Here is a 24,258-nt window from a genome sequence, read left to right on the forward strand (position 1 = left end):
GAATGCAGAATTCAAGCAACACATTTTTTTTTATAAACAAAGTTTATTTCTAATCAGCTCGAGAGGAGGTATATATACACAGATGAGAGCCGACCTGCCTATAGTTACTTCGTCAGTTTTTTGCATCCCTCTGCCACCCCGTCCCTCACTCTCGGCTGGGGATTTGGGGAGAACTTTGGGTTTGGGCTAAATACCAAGCTCGGAGCCCTCAATCCCCTTGGACAGCTCACCAAATACGCTTATTTTTATTACTTTTTTTACTCTATTCAATCATTTGTAAATATGAACTCATGAAAACTACTGCCACAGGTAATCGGACAATATTTATTTATTTGTTAAAGATTTATTTTTGGCGTCTCATCGTAGATTTAAAGGAGCCCTCGAATGAAAAATTGAATTTATCTTGGCATAGTTAAATAACAAGAGTTCAGTACATGGAAATGACATACAGTGAGTCTCAAACTCCATTGTTTCCTCCTTCTTATATAAATCTCATTTGTTTAAAAGACCTCAGAAGAACAGGCGAATCTCAAAATAACACCGACTGTTACGTAACAGTCGGGGTGTACGCCCCCAATATTTGCATATGCCAGCCCACGTTTCCAACATTATAAAAGGCATTAGACAAGGGCAGCCAGTATTATCGTCTGGATGTGCACAACCAAATCATCAGACTAGGTAAGCAAGCAAGAACAATAGCGAAAAATGGCAGATGGAGCAATAATAACTGACATGATCCATGATATCATGATATTTTTAGTGATATTTGTAAATTGTCTTTCTAAATGTTTCGTTAGCATGTTGCTAATGTACTGTTAAATGTGGTTAAAGTTACCATCGGTTGTTACTGTATTCACGGAGACAAGAGAGCCGTCGCTATTTTCATTTTTAAACACTTGCAGTCTGTATAATGCATAGACACAACTTCATCCTTTATAAATCTCTCCAACAGAGTAGCATTAGCCGTTAGCCACGGAGCACTATCAAACTCATTCAAAATCAGAAGTAAACAATATAACAGTATACAATACTCACATAATCCGACGCATGCATGCCGCATGCATGACGAACACTTTGTAAAGATCCATTTTGAGGGTTATATTAGCTGTGTAAACTTTGTTAAGGCACTGTTTAAGGCAAGTGCAAGCTCTGTGGGTGGATAGCACGGGATTTAAAGGGGCCGCAACATAAAATCGGCACGTTTATAATGATGCCCCAAAATAGGCAGTTAAAAAAATTAATTAAAAAAAATCTATGGGGTATTTTGAGCTGAAACTTCACAGACACATTCAGGGGACACCTTAGACTTATATTACATCTTTTAAAAACATAATCTAGGGCACCTTTAAATCTATAAATCAAAATGTATTGCATTTATGAAGAAAAGGTTCAGCACCCAAGGCTCTATTGCTATTGCCTCAATGGTGTACAGTGTCTTTGGGTGGATTAGGACTGTTTTTGATTTGGTCTTAGTGACTTAGTTGTCCTCTTGACTACTCCTAACGTTTCACAGATTTAGGAGCTAGTTTTAGCACTAAAATGCTTTGTGAAATACTCTTAGAGCAAAAATTTAGGACTCCTAAAATTAGGATTGACACGCCCATTATTTTTAAGAGTTTCTCCTAAATCGGCAAGTTAGGAGCTACTTTTAGCCTTAGGATGTTTTGTGAATACTGCCCCAGATCATGTCTTAAAAATTATCTTTTTATTACTTCTCTTCCTTTGAAACCACAAACAATGATTTCTTGATGCATGGCTGCACCAAAATGGAGAGAATTATAAAATCTTTAACAAAGTTCCAAGTGCCCAACCAAAGGGAACATGAATCACCATCATGGTAAGTAAAAAAAAACAAAAAAAAAACTTTTTAGGAAAATCAACATCAAACTAATTGATCTTAACTTGGGTTTTCTGAGTAAACAAGCCATTAATAGACAACAAGAATAGCTTTTACTTTTATTTCACCAAAGTAGATCCACTCTGCAAACATAACGTTGAATCCTCGGTCCGTGTGATTCTGCACTGTGTGGAGGGATGTCTTGGCATGTCTTGAAAATTTTTTGTAATTTTACTCAAATTACATTAGTTATGGGAACTATCTGTTCTAAAATTTCAGCAACAACATTATAGTAAAGTCAACAACATAGTAAAGTCAACATTTTGGTTAAAATCAAGTAAACATACTAGCGTTTTTATAGTAAGGAATACTATTTGAATTTACAGTGCATCCATCCATCCATCCATCCATCCATCCAAATGTATTGCAAAACTCAAGACCTTGTAGATTACTGTAAGAATTGTGCAAGTGTTGGTGCTGAAATAGTCAAAACTCATATTGAAATTGAATATTTGTGTCAAACAAATATTCTGAATTTGAAGAATATCAAACACTTTATTTACAAAATATTAATCTACAATGAGCATTCACATAACATCCGCTCTCGCATCAACACAACACATATGCGTTGTGGTACTCTTGTGAATGAAGTTTGAGATTAAAAGTTTAGTTCACCCAAAAATTAAAATTCTGTCATTAATTACTCACCCTCATGTCGTTCCACACCCGTAAGACCTTCGTTCACCTTTGGAACACAAATATTAGATATTTTTGATGAAATCCGAGAGCAATTTAATTACCACTGTCAAGGCCCAGAAAGGTAGTAAAGTGTGTGTTTACCACGTCAACTGCATAGGAGACTGACATGGAAGAGAAGAAATTGTTGAATAAAATAGTTATTTTTGTTTTGTTTTCAGAGAGTTCTCAGATTTCATCAAAAATATCTTCATTTGTGTTCCGAAGATGAACGAAGGTCTTACGGGTGTGGAACGACATGAGGGTGAGTAATTAATGACAACATTTTTGGGTGAACTATCCCTTTAATATTTTGTAAATAAAGTGGTAAATTATGTTTTTTGCACAAACAAAGCACTCTCGTCGCTTCATAAATTTGATTACTTTTATGATTTCTTTACTACCGTTTTGGGCCTTGAAAGTGGTCGTTGTATAGGCTGTCTATGGAGGGACAGAAAGCTCTCAGATTTCATTAGAAATATCTTCATTTCATTTGTGTTCCGAAGATAAATGAAAGACTTACGGGTTTAGAACGACATGAGGGTGAGTAATTAATGACAGAATTTTCATTTTTGTATGAACTAGCCCTTTAAATCAGTTACACAGTATAAACAGCTTAAAACTTACCAATTGTGGAACAGCAATTTCAAATCTTCACCTCTTAAATTTTACAACACCTCCATAGTTTCTTGTGTGTGCTGTCTCAGCACAATCTTATGCAGAGCTTTCTGTTTTTCTCCAGCTAATTGGTTAAGGGGTAACACCTTGTACATGAGGGGAGGAAAGTCTCTCATTTTGTCAAACATCTGGCTTGTATTACTGCTTACACATGGCTGGAAAGACACCTACCAGTAAATAAATTACCCGCCTTACAAAGTATGGTGTAGTAGAACATCTTTTAGCAGAAATGTACTATAATGAAGATATTACATGGAACATATAGTTTAATGGCTGTTAGCTTAAGCAAAAGAGCCACTGAGCATAAAATATCTCTTTAAGGGTATGTAGTAATGATTTTCATATGCGAGAATTATTTAGAGATTGCTATTCTGACCAAATACGTGGTTTAATTTTCCAGCAGCACTTGAGCATAATCTTTCATCGAGTGCTATTTTTCAGAACTATTGTCTGTCCTCCATTAAAGTGTAGTCATACTGTTTGAAGATCATTTTGTGAGCTGTTAAACTCAGCGGGAAACACTTTGCAGCCGTAATTGAGAAATGGCTAGCACAAGTTTATGAAGTTCTAATTGCTTGGCTAAAAAACCCATCCAGTGTCTTCCTTTGTGAACTTTTTAAAGAAATTTGAGGATGTGTGATAGCATATACGTGCCTCGACAACCTATGAGAAGCTTGTATTTGGTATTTTATAAGAATCTGCATAAATGTGGACACAGTGTGCTGTTATACATTGTGATGTAGAGTATGATTTGTTCTTAGAAAAGAAGCTTATGTCTAATCCCTGCTTCACACCATTTTAAAAATGCAAGGACATTTTATCAAGCATAAGAACAATATGCTGGATATCCTAAGGTTGTAAATCCCTGAGTGATAATTTGTCATGTCAAATACAGTCTGCTGTTAAGCCTTACAGAAAACGTGGAAATATTGTGTGTGGATTTTCCTTTTCTAAATCTGACAACTGGCTTGCATGAGGTTGCCATGGCTATCACAAGGGCTAATGCTATGAATGCAGACACATTCAGAACACAGACGCTGCCAATGCATAACATAGATTTCTCATGTCACATGACTCTTGTCTTTTGAAGGCTTAATTCACGGTATTCTGATCTTGTAAAAAAAAAAAAAAAAAATGTTTTTCATGTTCCTGAACTGTAGTGTCTCTAGTGATATAGCAGTATATCAGCACAGAACATGATTTTTCAGTATTTTTCTGCCACTATCATAAACCACAGCACATACAGTTCAAATGTGCTTTTCAGTGTGCTCTACCAAGTAACTAGCAATATGAAAAGATGTCACTTTTTGAAAATATGTCTTGGTTGCTAGTTCCTTGAGCAGATTAAGAATAATTTAGAGCGGCTTGCTCAGATTGTTGCTCATTTGAAGGCCGTTATATATGTTGTGTTATGTTTATACGTAAAACTGTATGTAGTTGCAGCAACAGACCATGGTCTATTCAGAGATTAAGACAATTTTTGTCTTTTTGTCTTTTTTTTAAAAAAAAGATTGGACTGTACTTCCACTTATGGAGGCATTCCAGTCATCTGTGTACACATTTGCCTCCCAGCATTGCCAGTAAAGGGACAAGAATTTGTGTCATGTCTAGTTAGATTCCTCAAAACATTCCTCACCTCGATTTTCTCATCTAAAATTGGAATCTAGCATCACTGATCCATTTAATCTAAGCAAACAGAGAGAGAGAGAGAGGGAGAGCATAATTTACCACAAAATTAATAATAATAATAATAATAATTGTATTATCATATATATATATATATATATATATATATATATATATATATATATATATATATATTACATCTAAAATTAGTTATGTATATGTGTGCATATGTTATATTATATGTTATTGTAAATGAATTTGAGTGCCATTGCTGTGATATTCTCTTTTTAAAGGGTTAGTTCACCCAAAAATGAAAATGCTGTCATTAATTACTCACCTTCATGTCGTTCCTCACCCCTAAGACCTTCGTTCATCTTCAGAACACAAATTAAGATATTTTTGATAAAATCTGATGGCTCAGTGAGGCCTCTTGCCAGACAAAATAGCAAATATATTCAACAATATCTAGTGATGGGTGATTTCAAAACACTGCTTCATGAAGCTTAGAAGATTTATGAATCTTTTGTTTCGAATCAGTGGTTCGGAGTACGTATCAAACTGCCAAAGTCACATGAATTATTGAAGTTTCGAAACACTTATGATGTAACGAAGCCTCGTTTACTGAAATCACGTGATTTTGGCACTCTGAACCACTGATTCGAAACAAAAGATTCGTAAAGCTTCTAAGCTTCATGAAGCAGTGTTTTGAAATCACCCATCACTAGATATTGTTCAATAAAGTCACTATTTATTTTTTTAAGGTTGAACCACTGTGGTCACATGAACTGTTTTAAATATGTTTTTAGTACCTTTCTAGGCATTGAAAAAGGAAATGATCTTGGCGATGCAGGCCTCACTGAGCCATTGGATTCTATCAAAAATATCTTAAGTTGATGAACGAAGGTCTTACGGGTGTGGAACGACATGATGGTGAGTGATTAATGACTGAATTTTCATTTTGGGGTGAACTAACCAGCAGTTTTTATTATTAATAATACACTGTAAAAAAAGAATTGTTGGTTTAACTTAAAAAAAGTAAGATGCCTGGTTGCCTTAAAATTTTGAGTTCAATGAAATTAAAAATGTGAGTTAGTACAATTGCAATTGGTTTAATCACCAGAAACTCAAAATATGTTATCTGAACCACATTAATTATCAATGCTGGTTTGACAAAAGAAAAATGTTGAAATAACAAATCATGATAATCTGCCATTTTAGAATGTAGCCTAATAATGATTGTAACAAAGTCAAAATCTCAGCAGAATAATGTGATTATTCTCTTTCGACAGCTCACTATGTCCCAGTCAGTCATCAAGTCGTCTTTGGATATGTGTAAACCAAAAGCAGTAATAGCTTAGGGAGTGTTGCAGAAAGAACCCTAAAAGAGAGCAGGATATCACAGCAATGGGACCACAAGTGTGTCGATAGTATACCCCTCTCTCCCCCCACCGCCCTCAAAGTTCAATTATTGAGCAGGTCAAAACTGAAATGAGTACTGTGCCCTTTCATCACAAAAGTGCTTCACACTTTGCTAAAGCCTTGCTTCAGTGCTGGAATAAGCTCAAGATTACACAGGGAGATCATTCTTTGGGGCAGACTGCACTGCTTCTTTCTTTCCTCTCTTTCTTCCTTTTTTTTCCCAGAGCTTGCAGCTGCTGTTGGCTTCAGTTCTCTCTTCTTTCCTCAGTGGTCAGTGAACTATAAAACTTACTCTCCTATTCTCTACTGACACTCATATTTTGCATTTATATCCAGCTTACGACAAAGAAAGTATAATCCATTTCAGCTAATTAAAAATTATATTAATAATGTATAATTATTACTTAAATTGTACTACCATGAAAGCCCTATTACTGTTTTATAGATATTTTTAACAGTTTGACATTTTACTGTAAAAGTACTTTGTTGTCTGATGTTGACACCATAAATGTAGCCTATTCGTATTTCTTTACTTCAAAACTTTTACATTGTTTTATTTAGAGCAAAATTGCATGTAATATCCTGCTAAATCTAATCATTGTATTTGGTAAGATATCCAATAGCCCTGCTTGAAAAAGCCCCAGATTAAACCAGTTTAAGGTTTAACATGGTCTGACCAGTTAAAAAGTGTCCAAACCCTCTTTAAAACCAGCCAAGGCCAGACCAGCAAACCAGATTAGACTGATTTTTAATCTTTTTCTCCTCAATAGGGAGTTTTTTACTGGAATATTTACTTTTTCTTTACATTCATGACATTTTTACAACTCATTTCATTTAAACTCCATATAATATTTTAAAATGTATTATTATAAAAAATGTCACAAATATGCAACAGATTTTGTCCTATAAGCTAGCATGAAAATGCTTAACTATAATGTTAAATATAGAATAGTGTTGAAGTTCAAAAACAAAACAAAGAGAGCGTCAAGTATTTGACTTGATTAAACAACAAACTCGACGATATGAGGGCATTTAATGGATAAAGTAGAAATAATGGCAAACAATAGTCTGTTTTAAAAGTGCTACAGGACTATTATATATAGCTCTTGCTAATGGTTATCCACTGCAACAAGAAAAATCGTTTTTAATGGCTTGAGGTGCAGAAGCCCAATAACGGGCTCCGTTGCTGCGCTGTTCCGCCTCTCTCGCTGTCATCACTAAGCCGAGTCGTGTTATGATGACAACAAGAATATTTAGCCGGTGGATGGAGAATATCTGAATCTTAAACCCTGCCTTTATCGTGCATTTTCACGCAAACAGCTAGATTAGTGTGTTGCCAGCGCATTCCCCGGTCCTCCTCCTCCTCCTCCAGCTCCCAGTGTGCCGCGCTGACCGACTGCCGCAGCCTGACAACCGCTACACAGTCTCCGGCAAGATGCTACTACCACACTCCGGTCTGCTTATCGGCGTTCTCTGGATTGTCATCTTCAGTTGCGCTGGTGTGAAATGTCTGAACGGCGACGAAGATCAGTCTCAAGACATGGAGTGCAAAATGAAAAGCGTTACGGTATCCGCTTTGCCTTTTTTGCGAGAGAACGACTTGAGCATCATGCACAGCCCGTCGGCCTCCGAGCCCAAGCTGTTATTCTCCGTCAGGAACGATTTTCCGGGCGAGATAGTCGTTGTTGACGACTTGGAAAATACCGAGCTCCCGTACTTTGTATTGGGTGAGTGCTGTTATTTATGACCAATTCAACCTCTTATTAAAGATATAGGTATAGTTGATTGTGGCAACTATTGTGCTTATAAATAGTAATATCCCTCAGGCCTAGTGCAGAAACTCAAATAGGTCAGTTCTATTATATTCTTTGTCCGGAGTAATACGCGGTAAGATGCAGATATGTGTTATTTGCGCTATAGGAAGCATGATGCTCGTTTGGCAGGATGAAACCAATGCAAACAGATGTTTTAATGATGGACATGCGTGACATATACAGCTGTGAGCCCATAGAGACTAAGTGCTCACTGGGATACAGTCTTGTGAGAATCCCATGTGTAAACTTGGGTGAAGTTTGTGCCATAGCTTGACCTGTTGTGAACTCTGAGGAAAAACAAGCCAAGCAAACAACCACAACAAAACAAATGTATTCTTTGATTCATTTCCTTAGATAGATAGATAGATAGATAGATAGATAGATAGATAGATAGATATTGTTTGTTAGTTTCTTCTAAAAATATTTACACAAATGTGTCAAACAGTCTCATCTTCCACTATATTAATGTGTACAACAACATCAGAGAACAGGGAGTGTTGTAACATTTTGGTTCAACATCTGTAACTCTGTGCCTTTTATATGTTATAAAGAAAGTTGAAAAACTTTGATATCCCATAATTGTTTGCTGTAAACAAGATGAAACAGTAGTTTAGAGACATACAACTTATCACTAAACTGTGTGCCTTCATGTTAAGAACAAACTAAGTGTGCAGTTGTTACTTGCATTAGTTGACTTGGTTCACATTTAATTATTGCACATTTTGATATTTTTTGTGCATAAATTTTATTGTGGTAATTAGATTAACTAACAAAATAATTTTTATGCCACCCGCCATGCTTTTATTTAAATAAGCCTTTTAATTTCAAAGAGCAACTAAATAGAAATACATAATGTTTTTATTGTGTGTGTGTGTGTGTTTCAAATAAACTGTCCCATTTTGTGGGTCTGGTAGCCTATGCTGGAAATTGTTACTGGTTTGGTCAGCCTTTTTTTTTTTTTTTTTTAAGAAAAAGAAAATAAATATAGATTGATAGCCAGACCTCCTAATCTCTTGATCTCCCCAGTTCTTGTGGTGTTTTTAAAGCCTAAAAACAAACTTTGTTTCGATTGCTTTAACTGTAATTTAAAGAACTGAATACTGTGTGTTCAGCATTTATCATAAGCAGCTAGTGTGTAAGAGGCGCTGCACTGGCCGCTGTCCATGGTGCTGAACACTATGCCTGTCTGCCGCTCACTCTGAGTGGACAGTTGTATAAGTCATTTCCAGCTAATCAGATATGTAGTGTGAAGTGTCTGTGGCTCATAGAATAGGTTTGACATTTGTGCTGGGGTTGACTGTTTATTTGACACTGCCATAGCATTGTCAAACATGTCATGTTGTTTCTCACTTTAGGGATGTTTGAAAAAAAAATGTTAGACAGGAAGTAAACGGTGAAAAACAGTATTTTTCTCAATAATAGTGAATTTAAAGGTATAATGTTGGAGTTTTAGTGATTGTTACGCCCTTGCATTTAGATGACACACACATAGACTAATTACAATATTTATTGTACTTTATATGAATAATTAATTTGCGATTTAATTTATGCTCACATTCTCTTGCAAACTTATGAAAGGTTACATCTGGGAATAGCAGAGATTGATCTGCATACAGTGATTTTTGAATGCATGAGGACCTGCATATTTATAACTAGAAATCCTTAGAGTCTAAAAAATAGTGTCAGGATGCAGAGCTAACCAGATTTCAGTTTGTTAACAATGTTCGGATGTGACTGCATTTTTCATTGCACAAAGTTCTTAGTAGTCAGGATTTTAATACTTAGACTACAGAATTCAAATAAGCTCAGCGCTTTAGAGTGCAAAAACACTCAAAAATAGCATGCGCCGGCTCTGCAGAAACCTGCTGGTCTTTATATAGGCCAAAACAGAATTTTTTTTAGGTTTTTGGAAACTTTTTTTTTTTTTTTTGTAACTTTTTATTGTGAATGTTTTGGATTTAATGTTTGAATCCAGTCTCAATACTCTCAATATTCATATTCTATGGTGTATGAGGGTCCCAGAATACAAACAGTAGAAATAGGAATGAATAATATTTATGCAGTGAAGTAAGTCATTTGTAGTTTCTGATCTGGCTTGAGATTGTAGCGGGACTATTTGTTTCTGTCCAATGGCTGACAGGGGAAACCTGTTTGAAAACCATCATATATTTATTTTGGCGTCCCTTTAGCTTTAATAATTCACATTGGATTTTTAATTTCTTTCAGACACACTACACCTTGCCTTACTTCATAAATCTCGCTCTTGCTAGATCGTCTCCTCTGTTCCTTCAGCCTCTACCTCCTCCAAAGGCTCTTTGTTTGCATAAGATTGATTGGAATGATCATGGGGAGTAATTTCAAGTCGGTGTTATAAATGTTGCCTAAGGTGTTTGCACGTCCCTCCCCTCGCTCTGTGGTCTTGTTTCCTGATTATAAATGCAGTCTTTAGAGAGCCGCCACTAGTCTTTGAACAAGCTATTTTTAATTGGATACATTAGGGTAATTGGTACAGTCTACAAATGCATTCACAAACACACACACACACACACACACACACACACACACACACACACACACACACACACACACACACTTTTACTTAGCTTTCTTAGCTTTCTAAATGAGGACACATTTAGCTCTATTGCTTTTAATAACTTCCAGGGACAAGCTATGGTGCATGGGCAATGGGTTTCCCAAAAGGTAAAGTCTGTAAAATTAAAGTTTTAGTTTTAGATTGGTTTTCACATGTTTCTTTAATTGATTATTGGCTAAGAGTCACACATAGAAGAAGAAAAGATTGCTGAAAAGATTTTCATTCAGACGAGCGCAGGCAGTCCATGGAATTGTTTTAAAACTGTAATTTGAATACCTATCTATCTAGGTAAAATTTTTATTTATTTATTTGCTTTAGCTGGCTTCTATTTTGTTGTAGTATTTGCTAAAGGATATAATAATTTAACATGAATGCATGCCTGCAGCTGAATTGTGATAAACCACCAATTTTAGTTAACGTACTGAAGCATCTGCATCCTTAGACACGTCATCACTGTTTTTGTTTTGTTTTTGTTTTTTTGCCAGGGACGATGTTGTCTTTACTACTTTTTTTTTTTTTCACAGGAATTGTGAAGCACAGGTTTTTATTTTGTTAGTTTTTGATGTCATGAGTAGGGCCTTATGATTTCTGTGATGCAAAAAAACGCGGACGGAATCATGGAATCCAGTCATAAAAGTTTACTTAAGAATAAGAATTACATAAGAATTTACTGTATAACATGGAATGTCACGGAATGCGTCACATATTTGATTAATAAAAAAAGTAGGTCAGTACACTTAGATTAAATCATGATATAGACTAGTGTCTGTGAATATTAAATCGCAAAAAGACTATTTAAATATGAATCCTGCATGTTCTGCGTGTCTCTGTGTGAATGAATGCCGCCTCACTATAGAGGAAATGATTTATGAACTTCATCTCCAGAGCCGCTTTGAGAGTCATTTCATGAGGATTTTACCATTTTGAGAAAAAATATTCATATATAGTTAGGGATGGGCGATATGGCCTAAAAAAATTATCACGATAATTTCAGGTATTTATTGCGATAACGATACCAATGACGATAATTATATATATATACGGACGGCCTTCATATTTTTTCCGTCATTTTTCAGCAAGAAAAATAAGAAAACAAACCATTTAAAACAAAATGAACTGGATTAGAAACTGAATTATTTAAGTATAAGTATCATAACTTTATTATCATAAATATACCTAAACTGTGTGCTTGTAATCAAACGCATAATTTTATTCTGGAGACTGAACTCGCGCTCTGCTGCCACACTGGAGCGCGCTCACCACCTACTGGGCAGGGGTGGGAATTACATTTACAAGCTACATCAGCCTCAGTAATCTGACGGACGGCCTTCATATTTTTTCCGTCATTGCTAAAAAACAACAACAGTTAACGCGACCTCATATATATATATATATATATATATATATATATATATATATATATATATATATATATATATATATATATATATATAATGTCGCGCGATTGTCATGCCGACCGTAACAGCCCTAACTGTATCAAAAAGTAACAATCCTAACTAGATAAAAAAGTTTGAAGACAAACTTTAAGTTGGCTTGAAAAAGCCGGTCCAGAAAGTTTGAAGGAGTTTTAAAAGTTTGAAGCTTTTCAGTTTGAAAGTTTAAGTTTTATTAGATAGATTTAGTTCAATAGATAGACTTAGTTTGATAGATTTAGTTTGATAGATAGATAGATAGATAGATAGATAGATAGATAGATTCAGGGTACTTAAGGCGGTTGCTAGGGTACTCAGGGTGGTTGCAAGGGTGTTGCTATGCGGTTGCTAAGGTACTTGGGTGGTTGCTAAGGTGTTGCTATGGGGTTGCTAGGGTATTGGGGTAGTTGCTAGGGTGTTGCTATGCGGTTGCTAGGGTACTCGGGGTGGTTGCTAAGATGTTGCTATGCGGTTGCTAAGGTACTCGGGTGGTTGCTAAGGTGTTGCTATGGGGTTGCTAGGGTATTTGGGGTGGTTGCTAGGGTGTTGCTATGCGGTTGCTAGGGTACTCAGGGTGGTTGTTATGGTGTTGCTATGCGGTTGCTAGGGTACTCAGGGTGGTTGCTAGGGTGTTGCTATGAGGTTGCTATGGTACTCAGGGTGGTTGCTAGGGTGTTGCTATGCGGTTGCTAAGGTGTTCTGAGTGGTTGCTAGGGTGTTGCTATGTGGTTGCTAGGGTAATCTCCATGGTTGCTAGGGTGTTGCTATGCAACTCAGGGTGGTTGCTAAGGTGTTGCTATGCGGTTGCTAAGGTGTTCTGGGTGGTTGCTATGGTGTTGCTATGTGGTTGCTAGGGTACTTGGGGTGGTTGCTAGGGTGTTGCTATGCGGTTGCTAGGGTACTTGGGGTGGTTGCTAGGGTGTTGCTATGCGGTTGCTAGGCTACTCGGGGTGGTTGCTATGGTGTTGCTATGCGGTTGCTAGGGTACTTGGGGTGGTTGCTAGGGTGTTGCTATGCAGTTGCTAGGGTACTCGGGGTGGTTGCTAAGATGTTGCTATGCGGTTGCTAGGGTACTTGGGGTGGTTGCTAGGGTGTTGCTATGCAGTTTCTAGGGTACTCGGGGTGGTTGCTAGGCAGTTGCTATGGTAACCTGGGTGGTTGCTAAGGTGTTGCTAGGCAGTTGCTAGGGTGTTCTGGGTGGTTGCTAGGCGGTTGCTATGGTAACCTGGGTGGTTGCCATGATGTTGCTAAGTGGTTAGTAGTTGTCACAGATGGTTACTATCAAGTTTTTATAGAGTTGTTAGCATGTTCTTAGCCCAGTTTAACACTTAGCTAATCACTATTAGCATGTAGCTATTCACTGCTAGCATGTGTAGCATGTTGGAAGTCCAGATTGCTAGCATGAGTCAAAAGAGCCAACCGCCATCTCTCTACGATGTTCTGATGCAGAGATATAGATTTTGCAAAACGGTTGCTAGGGTACTCTGTTTGGTTGCTAGGCAGTGGCTTTGCAGCTACCAATGATGATACTCCAAAGGCTGCTTGACAATATAAACCAACCCCCATGTCTGTACGATGTTCTGATGCAGAGATATAGATTTTGCAAAACGGTTGCTAGGGTACTCCATTTGGTTGCTAGGGAGTGGCTTGGCAGCTACCAGTGATGATAGATAGATAGATAGACAGACAGATAGATAGATAGATAGATGGATGAGTTTGAATGAGTTAGATAGAAAGATAGATAGATAGATAGATAGATAGATAGATAGATAGATAGATGAGTTTCAATGAGTTAGATAGATAGATAGATAGATAGATAGATAGATAGATAGATGAGTTTGAATGAGATAGATAGATAGATAGATAGATAGATAGATAGATAAGTTTGAATGAGATAGATAGATAGATAGATAGATAGATAGATAGATGAGTTTGAATGAGATGGATAGATAGATAGATAGATAGATAGATAGATAGATAGATAGATAGATAGATAGATAAATGAGTTTGAATGAGATAGATAGATAGATAGATAGATAGATAGATAGATAGATGAGTTTGAGTGAGTTAGATAGATAGATAGATGAGTTTGAATGAGTTAGATAGATAGATAGATGAGTTTGAATGAGTTAGATAGATAGATAGATAGATAGATAGATAGATAGATAGATAGATAGATAGATAGATAGATAGATAGATATTTAGTTTGATAGATAGATAGATGATGGGTTTATGATTTTGAATGAGTTTCAATGGATTAGAAATAGTACATAGAATGGCACTTGAGTCTAATTGGGTTTGAGTCTAATGGGCTTCCATAGTTTAAATTTGAATTTTGACAGTTGGAATTTGAAAGTCTTGGCTCATTTGAACATTCCGTCAATGAAAGTCAATGGGATTTTTTCCAAGTTTGATCAGCATTTTTAGGAAAACCGTAAGTCGGATCAGTCTGAAAAGATATAGCAACCCGAGTCAGAACAGTCTGAAGGTCTGGGCTGAGTTTGGTGGTTGTAGCTTGAACAGTCTAGGAGGAGATAGTGTTCAAATTTTCGGTCAGAAGAATAATAATAATAAGTTTATATAGCAGATCAGTAAGTTGGCTTTTTCAAGCCAACTTAACTATGTCTTCAGATAGTTTATAAAATATATCTGACGCAGCTCTCCGTGTACGCGCTTCGGATGAGTACACATAAATCTCCTCACAGCGCGCGCAAGTTCTCTTTTGCGTCTTACAGTTGAATGTTTAAAGTGGCAACTGGCAAGGTTTAAATGAGTTTAGTTTAAACAGTAGCAATGTGAGATGTTCAGGTCTCACCTGCACTCGCGCGCTATCAAAACCCGGGTGATGATGGCGTGAATGACATACGGCTCATTCATTGAACATTTGTTTATAGTGATTACCGTAGTTTGCTCCACATCTGATTTTCTATAACCAAACCAGTTCCAAATTGTGAAGGGAACTCTTCGCTTAACAACAAGCTGCTCCTCAGCCTCACGTCTTTCGTCATGCTTGTTTTAACTCCACACATGAACAGTGAATCGGTCGCGCACGAAATAAGTCAACAACTAGACTTATCGTAATTATCGCGAGGAGACAAATTTTTATCATGAGGAGAATTTTCAACGGTATTTATCGCAAACGATAATATCGCCCATCCCTATATATAGTCATATCATAAACACACAGAAACTCAAAACAACCCGTCACAATAAAAGTTTGGTTTTACTTGAAGGAATTGTGACAGAAGTATATTACTGTTATATATTAGAAATTACGTCTCAACATAATAATAATACCACTAATAATAATGAATTATTATTAAAAACAATTTTTAAGGAATTATCACAATTTTTATTTCATGTTTTAATTTTAACAGTTTTTGTTTTGCAGCACTTTTTATGCACTTCTTATGATTAAAAGATAAATTAAATGAAAGTTTTATGCCTTTATGTTATTGCCAGTAAAACTAAAATACACAACATAAAATTTCTGGGGAAAAAAAAAATAAAAAATTCACAGAAATTATTATTATTTTTTAATTAATAATATATATATTTTTTTTATTCATCAAGTTTTTATTAATTATTAATTAGACATTCTTTTTGAATATTAAATGGAAATGGAATTGGTAAAAAATAAAATGGAATTTGAAGGAAAAAATGTATTTCATAGGGCCCTAAAATGTAATTTTTGTTAAACTTTTAATAAATTGTTGTTAAATTGTATATATTTCATTATTTCAATTAGTTAGACATGTTTTTTTAATACAAAAATTTAATTTAACCATTAAAATGGAGTCTAAAAAATGGAATCCCGAAAAATATAATTGGAAAAAAAGTTTGGAATTTGAAAAAACAAAGGACTTCGGGAAAAATAAAAAGGATTTCATAGGGCCCTACATGAGTTATGATGTCACTGCTGGAATTTTATGTTTTTACGAAAGCTCACCAAGGCTGCATGTATTTGGTCAAAAATACAGTAAAACAGTAATATTGTGAAATATTAGCACAATTTAAAATTAATGTGTTCTATTTTAAAATGTAATTTATTCCTGTGATGCAAAGCTGAATTTTCAGCATCATTACTCCAGTCTTCAGTGTCACATGATCCTTCAGAAATCATTCTAATATGCTGATTTGCTGCTCAAGAGACATTTTCTTGTTATTATCAATGTTGAAAATGGTTGTGCTGCTTAATATTGTGTGGAAATCATTTTTTCCATGTCTTTTTCTTTGATCTATAGGAAGTTTAAAAGAACAGCATTTATTTTAAATAGGTTTTTTGTACAAGCCTTTACATTTTTGATGATCCTTGCTGAATACAAGCATTAATTTCTTTCTTTCTTTTATTAAAAATGTATTGCCTCTTAACTTTTAAACTTTATTATTAGTATATTTTTATAAAAAAAAATAGGAGATTATAATTGATTATATTGTCTGACTTCTCCTATAGGGGCGAACTGAAGTAAAGCAAATACAATAAGATATAATGATCCATGTTTCCACCCTCTCTCTCAGCGAAATCCAGGATTTAGAGGTGAGCTTTACTGTGTGTTTGTGAAGAAGGTTCTGCGAGACAGCACAGGAAGATTGTGTGGCAATGAATGGTTTCCATGGCAACAAGAGCTGGTGCTTAAAGGATGCCTTGAAGAGTGGTGACATTACGCTTCCACCTCAAGAGAGAAACAGCAATTCTACCCAACTACATCTGGAGAGAATCAAATGCAAATTATCTTTTAGTTTACAATCGCAAGCGTTGGCTTAGAGTCCCATCTCTGTCACAATCGATATATGTTAATTTTTTTGTTTCTAACAAACAGCCTCATGCTCTTTGCACAGCGCGATTATAGTTGTCTTAGCGAATGCCTTTGTTTTGACTGAATCATAACAATTGGAAAAATTAAATTACTTGGAATCCCTTGTTGTTTATTTAACAAGGGGAGGACGATTGAGCATGTAAGTACAGACATTGAAGTAGAAGCATTTTAAAACAAGCAAACGGATGATATCCGATTTTGCTTTCCGTCAGAGTTCACACCGCTTGTTTAACTCTCAATGTCTTTAGCCTCTGAGTCCCTTCAGTTTGCCTCAACAACAGCTCAACTGCATGCTCAGATTATGTGGAACAACACATAGCGTTCAGGAGAAAATAGTCCATGATGACTTTGAACAAGAATAAAATCCAGGAGATACGGTGACGAATTTTGATCTGTCACTCCTTGAATTATCCCAAGGATGACACAGTGTTTCGAGTGCCTGCATTTGAGAACTCATAGCAAACCTTGAGGTATTCGCGGAGGAATCGAAGATATTTATGCACACTCACGTGTTGTCAGCAGGGCCATGCGCAGGACAAGCAAACACAGTGAGTTTGGCTTCTGCAAACTTGATTTGAAGGAAAGTGCAGTTGCATTAACAGGCTGCCGGTATAATGTATGACACTCCACGTGTTGCTACCTGTGGAGAGTTCTTTGAGCAAACAGGAAAAAATAGACATCATGAATCTTCAAAGGATTTTTTCAGTGATGTAATGACAGATGTTGAAAGGTTTAACTGGTCCGCAGGACTCTTTTTTGTTACTTTTCATTTTGATGCATTTTAATTACTGTTAATGGCTGTGACATTTAACTTTTATTGTTCATAATGACTTGTTTAGCACCTGGGGCTACAGTTATTATTATTCTACACAGGTTTTACTATCACTTCAGTAGTTTTAGCAGGTAAATAGATGCACTCTTTCAGCAGTTATGTGCAGCGTAGCTGGAGGGTAGCTAATGATTTGAAACCCTCAAGCAAGGCAAACTTGAATGCATGCTTGTTTGCATATAAAATTGAGCAAATAGTCAATTAAATTGCCCACATTGGTAGTTATAATTCTAGAAACATTCTGCTTTCTAACATGTTGGTTTATAGTTTGGCTGCTAAGCTATAAGACATTATATAGAGGCAGGCAACACAGTGCGAATACACTTCAGTACAGCTCTGACTCATTTGACATTATTACATGAAAAAGTTCTTCTATGGCTTTTTTTTCAAGGGGATTTTCATTGTCAGTCTCCTTTGTTCACCTAAAATAAAATGAGGTGTCTAGGTGAATCTTGATGGACTGTCTTTGTTAAGAAGTTCAATGTCAAAGCCCTTGTGTTTCTAAAATCTCTAGCAGATCCAGCATAACTTCTGTTAGCCAAACTTATTCATTTTAAGGAAGCTTGTCTGAAATGACTAGCAAATTAATTCCCTGTCTAGCCAGGTTCAGAGAGATTGTTCAATCTGTGTACAACCTGCTGTTTTTATTTGTCTGAAGAGAGTCCTGAAAAGGTTTTTAAATCAAATGCAATCCTTTTTCTTCAATCTATACCTGTTGAGGACCATTTTTATTTGATACTGATATTAAAGGGTCAGTTCACCCAAAAATGAAAATAATGTCATTGTCATTTATTACTCACCCGTTCCACACCCGCAAGACCTTCGTTCATCTTCGGAACACAAATTAAGATATTTTGATGAAATCCAATGGCTCAGTGAGACCTGCTTTCACAGCAATGGTACTTTCTCTCTCAAGATCCATAAAGGTACTAAAAACATATTTAAAACAGTCCATGTAAGTACAGTGGTTCAACTTTAATATTATAAAGCGACGAGAATATTTTATTTGCGCCAAAAAAAACAAAATAACGTTTTTTTTTTGTTTTGTTTTTTATATCTATTTCAAAACACTGCTTCATGAAGCTTCGGAGCTTTACGAATTGAATCAGTGATTCGGACCGCATATCAAACTGCTGAAATCACGTGACTTCGGCGCTCCGAATCACTGACTTGATTCGTGTTTTGAAATAGAAATTGTTAAAAAATGTTTTTTTTTTTTTTTTTTTTTTTTTTTTTTTTGGCGCACAAAAATATTTCTGTCGCTTTATAATATTAAAGTTGAACCACTGTAGTCACATGAACTGTTTTAAATATGTTTTAGTATCTTTATGGATTTTGAAAGAGAAAGTACCGTTGCTGTGAATGCAGGACTCATTGAGCCATCGGATTTCATCAAAATATCTTAATTTGTGTTCTGAAGATGAATGGGTGTCTTACAGGTGTAGAACGACATGAGGGTGAGTAATAAATGACATTATTTTCATTTTTGGGTGAACTAACCCTTTAAATTGTTGTGGGAAAAAAGCCTTATGCGAATAATTTATGCACAAAGCATGGGAATTTTATGGGGATTTATCATAGTTAATATTGTGAATTAGTATAGATTTGAAGTCGTATTGTTGTAGTTGGTTAGTCGTGTTTTGTGTTTTTTCCTCTGGTGAACTTGGACACTGTTAAATTCGGTCCGTTTCTCTTCATACAAATGTGCATATTTTACAAAAGCTCAGATTCATCTGCACTATGATGTATTGGGGGGAATCAATTATGTTCAGTAGTCAGTTATGTCAGTTATGTCTTAATTTCCCTTATATACAATGTGCTATTTTTTAATTATTTTTATATTTTTGTTATATGCACATCAAACACGTACATATCATATGCACGGCAAAGTTAATTCCTGCGTATAAATAGCACGCCACATATAAACAGAAAATCCTTCTATTGATATGCACTTTCATGAGATCGGACTCAACCATCCAAGAGCACATTCATCGTTAAGAGCTGGAAAGACCGCCAGTGTGTCAGTGTGATGGACGTAAGGGCAGAGCAAGTTTAAATAGGCCTATCTTTTCTAGTCTATATTTCCATCTTGTAATGCTGCTGTTTTGGGTATTTTTTTTAAAATATAAATTATTTATAATAGAGCAGACACTTTTTTTAACGGGATATGTTATAGCCATGCTTGTTTTTTGTTTTTTTTAAATTATATTTTATGGGCTTTTTGTGCCTTTATTTGGAGAGGACAGTAGAGAGCAGACAGGAAAGCATTGGGCAGAGAGAGGGGGGCAAAGGACCTCGAGACGAGAATCGAACTCGAGTCGCCGTGAACGCATTTGCGCCATATGTCGGCTCACTAACCACTAGGCTATCGACGCTGACAGCCATGCTTGTTTTGAATGTTTTTATGAAATTTCTGTATTGACTGCATGATCATATCACCGTATTATTTACTATTATTATTTACTGCCATACGAGCCACAAATTAAAGCTTGGCGAACCGTAGGAGGCTCACGAGCCGCGCAATGAGTAACACTGCTTTAGAACAATAAAGAACCCTAAAAAACATCTAACAGCATAACCAACTATCTGTTCTGCTTGTATTGATCTCAAATGTCAGAGGTAGATTTGAAGTGTAAAATGTATCTAGTGTGGAAGAAGGAGAGTGACCCACACAGGGATCACTAATGGACACTTCCCACCTCCACTCACTGGGTACTTGAGCTGAGTGTGTTTTTCCCTTTCCTTTACGAGCCACAGTTCATCATCTTCTCAATTTGCCACAATCTTCACTTGTCGACCTTGACATCTTTCCCTTATTCACACAACTTTGAAGAATCCATGAATGTTATTCAAGTCAAAAACTATGCAAACTTCTCAGCTTTCAAGGAGATAATCAAGAAGAATGGGCTGCTTATGTCAGCTCGTTTGCATAAACTTGGACTAAAAGCTTACTAATGAACAGTCTCTCTTATTTTCCTCAAATAAGAGAGTGAGACTTCATGATAAATGAAGCTTGAAATTCTAAAGATTAGAGGGTTTTGTTCTTGACATTGTGTTTTTTCCACATTGAATATGTGATGTGTATTAAAGGGTTAGTTCACCCCAAAATGAAAATTCTGTCATTAATTACTCACCCTCATGTCGTTCCACACCTGTAAGACCTTCATTTATCTTCGGAACACGAATTAAGATACTTTTGTTTCGAATCAGTGGTTTGGATCATGTATCAAACTGCCAAAGTCACGCCCCCCAGTGGTGAACCATTGAAATTTCGAAACACTTACAACATAACGAAGCCTTGTTTACTGAAATCACGTGACTTTGGCAGTTTGATACACGCTTCGAACCACTGATTCGAAACAAAAGATTCGTAAAGCTTCATGAAGCAGTGTTTTGAAATCGCCCATGACTAGATATTGTTGAATAAAGTTGTTATTTTGTTTTTTTGGCGCACAAAAAAGTATTCTTGTCGCTTCATAACATAAAGGTTGAACCACTGTAGTCACATGAACTATGGCTGCACGATTAATCATATTTTAATCGCGATAACGATATCTGCTTCTCTCGATTGATTACACATAATCATCACAATATTGGCCCCCTCGTTATTTATTCTGAAAACGAGTTTTTTCTTTGGGATATGCTTGTGGTTGCCAGAAGCATAGAGCTTAAATCCCCCAAATAGAGCATTTACCTTTAAAGGACATACTTTTTTCCCGGTGTTTAACTTAATTTGTGCAATCTGGCAACTCTGTGCACACGCTCCGTCTAAATGCGGAAGAAGCGCTGATGATCTGAAAACAAACATGTGCGCTGGAGTCTCCACAGCGAAATTCTGCTTCAATTAAAGTGTCATACAACCAGTCTTTGTTTCTTCACAAGCCACTTGTACTATTTGTGTGACTAAATCTGCCATGATCAAACTTCAGCGATGAATTGCAACAAATGCAACACGGATCTCCACCTTGCTGTTTGCAGAATGCACTTTTGCAACCTATGTGACAATTCAATCGGGGAAAATGAACATAATTTGGAATTATTGGAAATAATATTAGGAGTTTTGCTGTTTTATCTTTTAAAGTTCCTAAAGGTTTTACCAATTTTCATAATGTTAATCAGTTGAACATATCATATCGCCACTGGGACGTTCTAAAATGGTTAACATGGTAACATGGTAACATGGTAACACTTAACGTAAAAAAGCGTTTTCATGTTTATTTACTAAGACATTGTTATTAACAAACCAAATTTAGTGAACAGCATACTAATAAAGCATACTATGTACAGAAAAGCAGATGAGTCAAAATATCAATGCAACATGATTAATGAAGCATTTTCCTCCCATAAAGAAAATGCTTAACGTGGCTTAATGTACTAAGACAGTGACATTAAAAGACCAAACTTAGTAAACACTATACTAATAAAGCATAGTATACAGAAAAATACTTAAGTAAATACTCACTACATTAAGCCACGTTAAGCGTTTTTCATGTTAAGCATTTTATATATATATATATATATATATATATATATATATATATATATATATATATATATATATATATATATATATATATAGGCTATATCAAAAAGCATTGTTCTTTACTTTACGAATTTGTAGGGCAATCTGAATCTGTGGTTTGTCTCATTTGCAAATGAATTGTGTTGCTTTAAAATCTAATGTGAATACAGATTACAAAGCGCTTACCAAAACCACGTGTTTTGTATTGATTTACCATCTAAAGAAGTTGGTTAAATGAAGTCGGTGTGCCACCTACATGCCTTTTGGGTGAAGTGTAGGTTGGTAAAGAATGTGCAAAATGGCCATAACTACATTAACCTTTTTGATAGAATAATCGTGATAAATAATCGTTATTATGATTTTAAGCAAAATAATCGTGATTATCATTATCCATCCATCCATCCATCCATCCATCCATCCATCCATCCATCCATCCATCCAAATTTCTCTATTACAAAACAGAAGTTTTTAAATTGGGTTCTTGTGGATTGCTTTTAACTTGCCAAAAGTTAAATGGTTTAATGATTAGAAACTTCACACAAGATGGAGCGGCACGTAAGGACACTTGGGGAAGTACAGCTGTACATCATATTTTTGATGGAACATTACATTTCAACGGCTGTACATGATGAGATGAGCTGTAACTGTAATTGAAAAGTGTGCTAGTGAGAGCTTAGTAAGAACTTTTGAGTGACACTAGCTCTTGGCTCTGTGGGAGTGACCCTATTCAATGCCAAACTAGGAACAAGGTGTCTCCTCTATCACTTTCCAAGAGAACACCCTCAAATGTGCTCATTTACAGTAATACTTTCCTCACAGTGATCCTGTGCTCTTAAAGGATACAAGCCTGTATTTCCACATGCTACACGTTCCCTGCCTCCATTTCTATCTCTTTCCCCTTCAGCCACTTGGATAGCAGACCAAAGAAACATTCTATATAGATTTCAGACTTTTTTTTGCCTCCGCTCTGCTACTTGTGGAGAGCCCAGGCTAATGAGATGACACAGACGCTGCACTTGTCTGGTCATGACAGGAGCTGAGATAGAATAGACGGGCTTTATAGTGCAGGTAATGGGCATTTCAGCAACACAATGGTATGGTGAGGTCATTCAGCCACATGATAAACAGCCACAAATGATGTGTTGTGTTGATTCCAGGTGAGTTGTGTTAGCTTTAATTAAAAAAAACAAAACAAAAAAACAAAAAAAGATATGCGTCCAAAAATAAAAACACAACAACAAAACATTATATTTACGGATTTCTGATTTATGCCCCAAGAAGAATGTTGTTATAAAGATATATTTCAAAGATTATAAAGGATACAGTGTATCTCAGCACTCCTTGCTCTTTTCAGGACAGATTTATGCTTTTTGGCATTTATATTTATATTAACTTACTGTGCTTTCAAGGTAGACATTATTCCAGTATGTGTCTTCCCTGCATGAGGACTGAACTTTTGAACTTGGCTAGCACCATGTTTTATCTTTTGAGTCCAGAGTATATGGGGAAAAGGAAAAGAAAAAAAAGGAGAGAAAAAAAAAGTATTAAATTACTATTTTGGTCTCCAGTAAAAATATTTAAACATTTTTAAAACAAGATAAATTTTACTCAGGAAGCTAAATTATGTGTTCAGTGTTTTTTAATGACTGAAAAAACAAACATATATTTTAGAAAAGAAATCAATACTTTTTCTCAGAAAGGATGCATAAAATTGTTCAAAAGCGGCAGTAAAGACATTTATAATATTATAAAAGATTTCTGTTTCAAATAAATGCTGTTCTTTTGAATGTTGTAATTATCAAGGAATCCAAAGAAAAAGTATCAGTCTCCACAAAAATATTAAGCAGCAAAACTGTTTTTAATATTAATAATAATAATAATAATAATAATAATAATAAAAAGAAGAAATGTTTCCTAGCAACAAATCAGCATATTAAAATGATTTCATGATTTCT

The 24,258-nt window shown here is 35.6% G+C and overlaps 1 protein-coding gene across 4 annotated transcripts in view; it reads left to right on the forward strand.

The window, feature by feature from the left end:
* Window positions 1-7,324: 7,324 nt before the first annotated feature.
* astn1 (astrotactin 1) overlaps window positions 7,325-24,258 on the forward strand; it is a 279,541-nt gene continuing 262,607 nt past the window's right edge. For 2 of the 4 annotated variants that reach the window (XM_048163179.1, XM_048163180.1), the window contains exon 1: window positions 7,336-8,022. In XM_048163179.1, coding sequence (XP_048019136.1) covers window positions 7,731-8,022 — 292 coding nt within the window. In that variant the 5' untranslated portion in view covers window positions 7,336-7,730. Of the gene's footprint in view, window positions 8,023-24,258 lie in introns of all 4 variants that reach the window. The other 2 variants (XM_048163182.1, XM_048163181.1) reach the window with 2 other exon arrangements.

This window comes from Megalobrama amblycephala, linkage group LG17 (genome assembly GCF_018812025.1).
Source record: "Megalobrama amblycephala isolate DHTTF-2021 linkage group LG17, ASM1881202v1, whole genome shotgun sequence".
Taxonomy (NCBI): Eukaryota; Metazoa; Chordata; class Actinopteri; order Cypriniformes; family Xenocyprididae; genus Megalobrama; species Megalobrama amblycephala.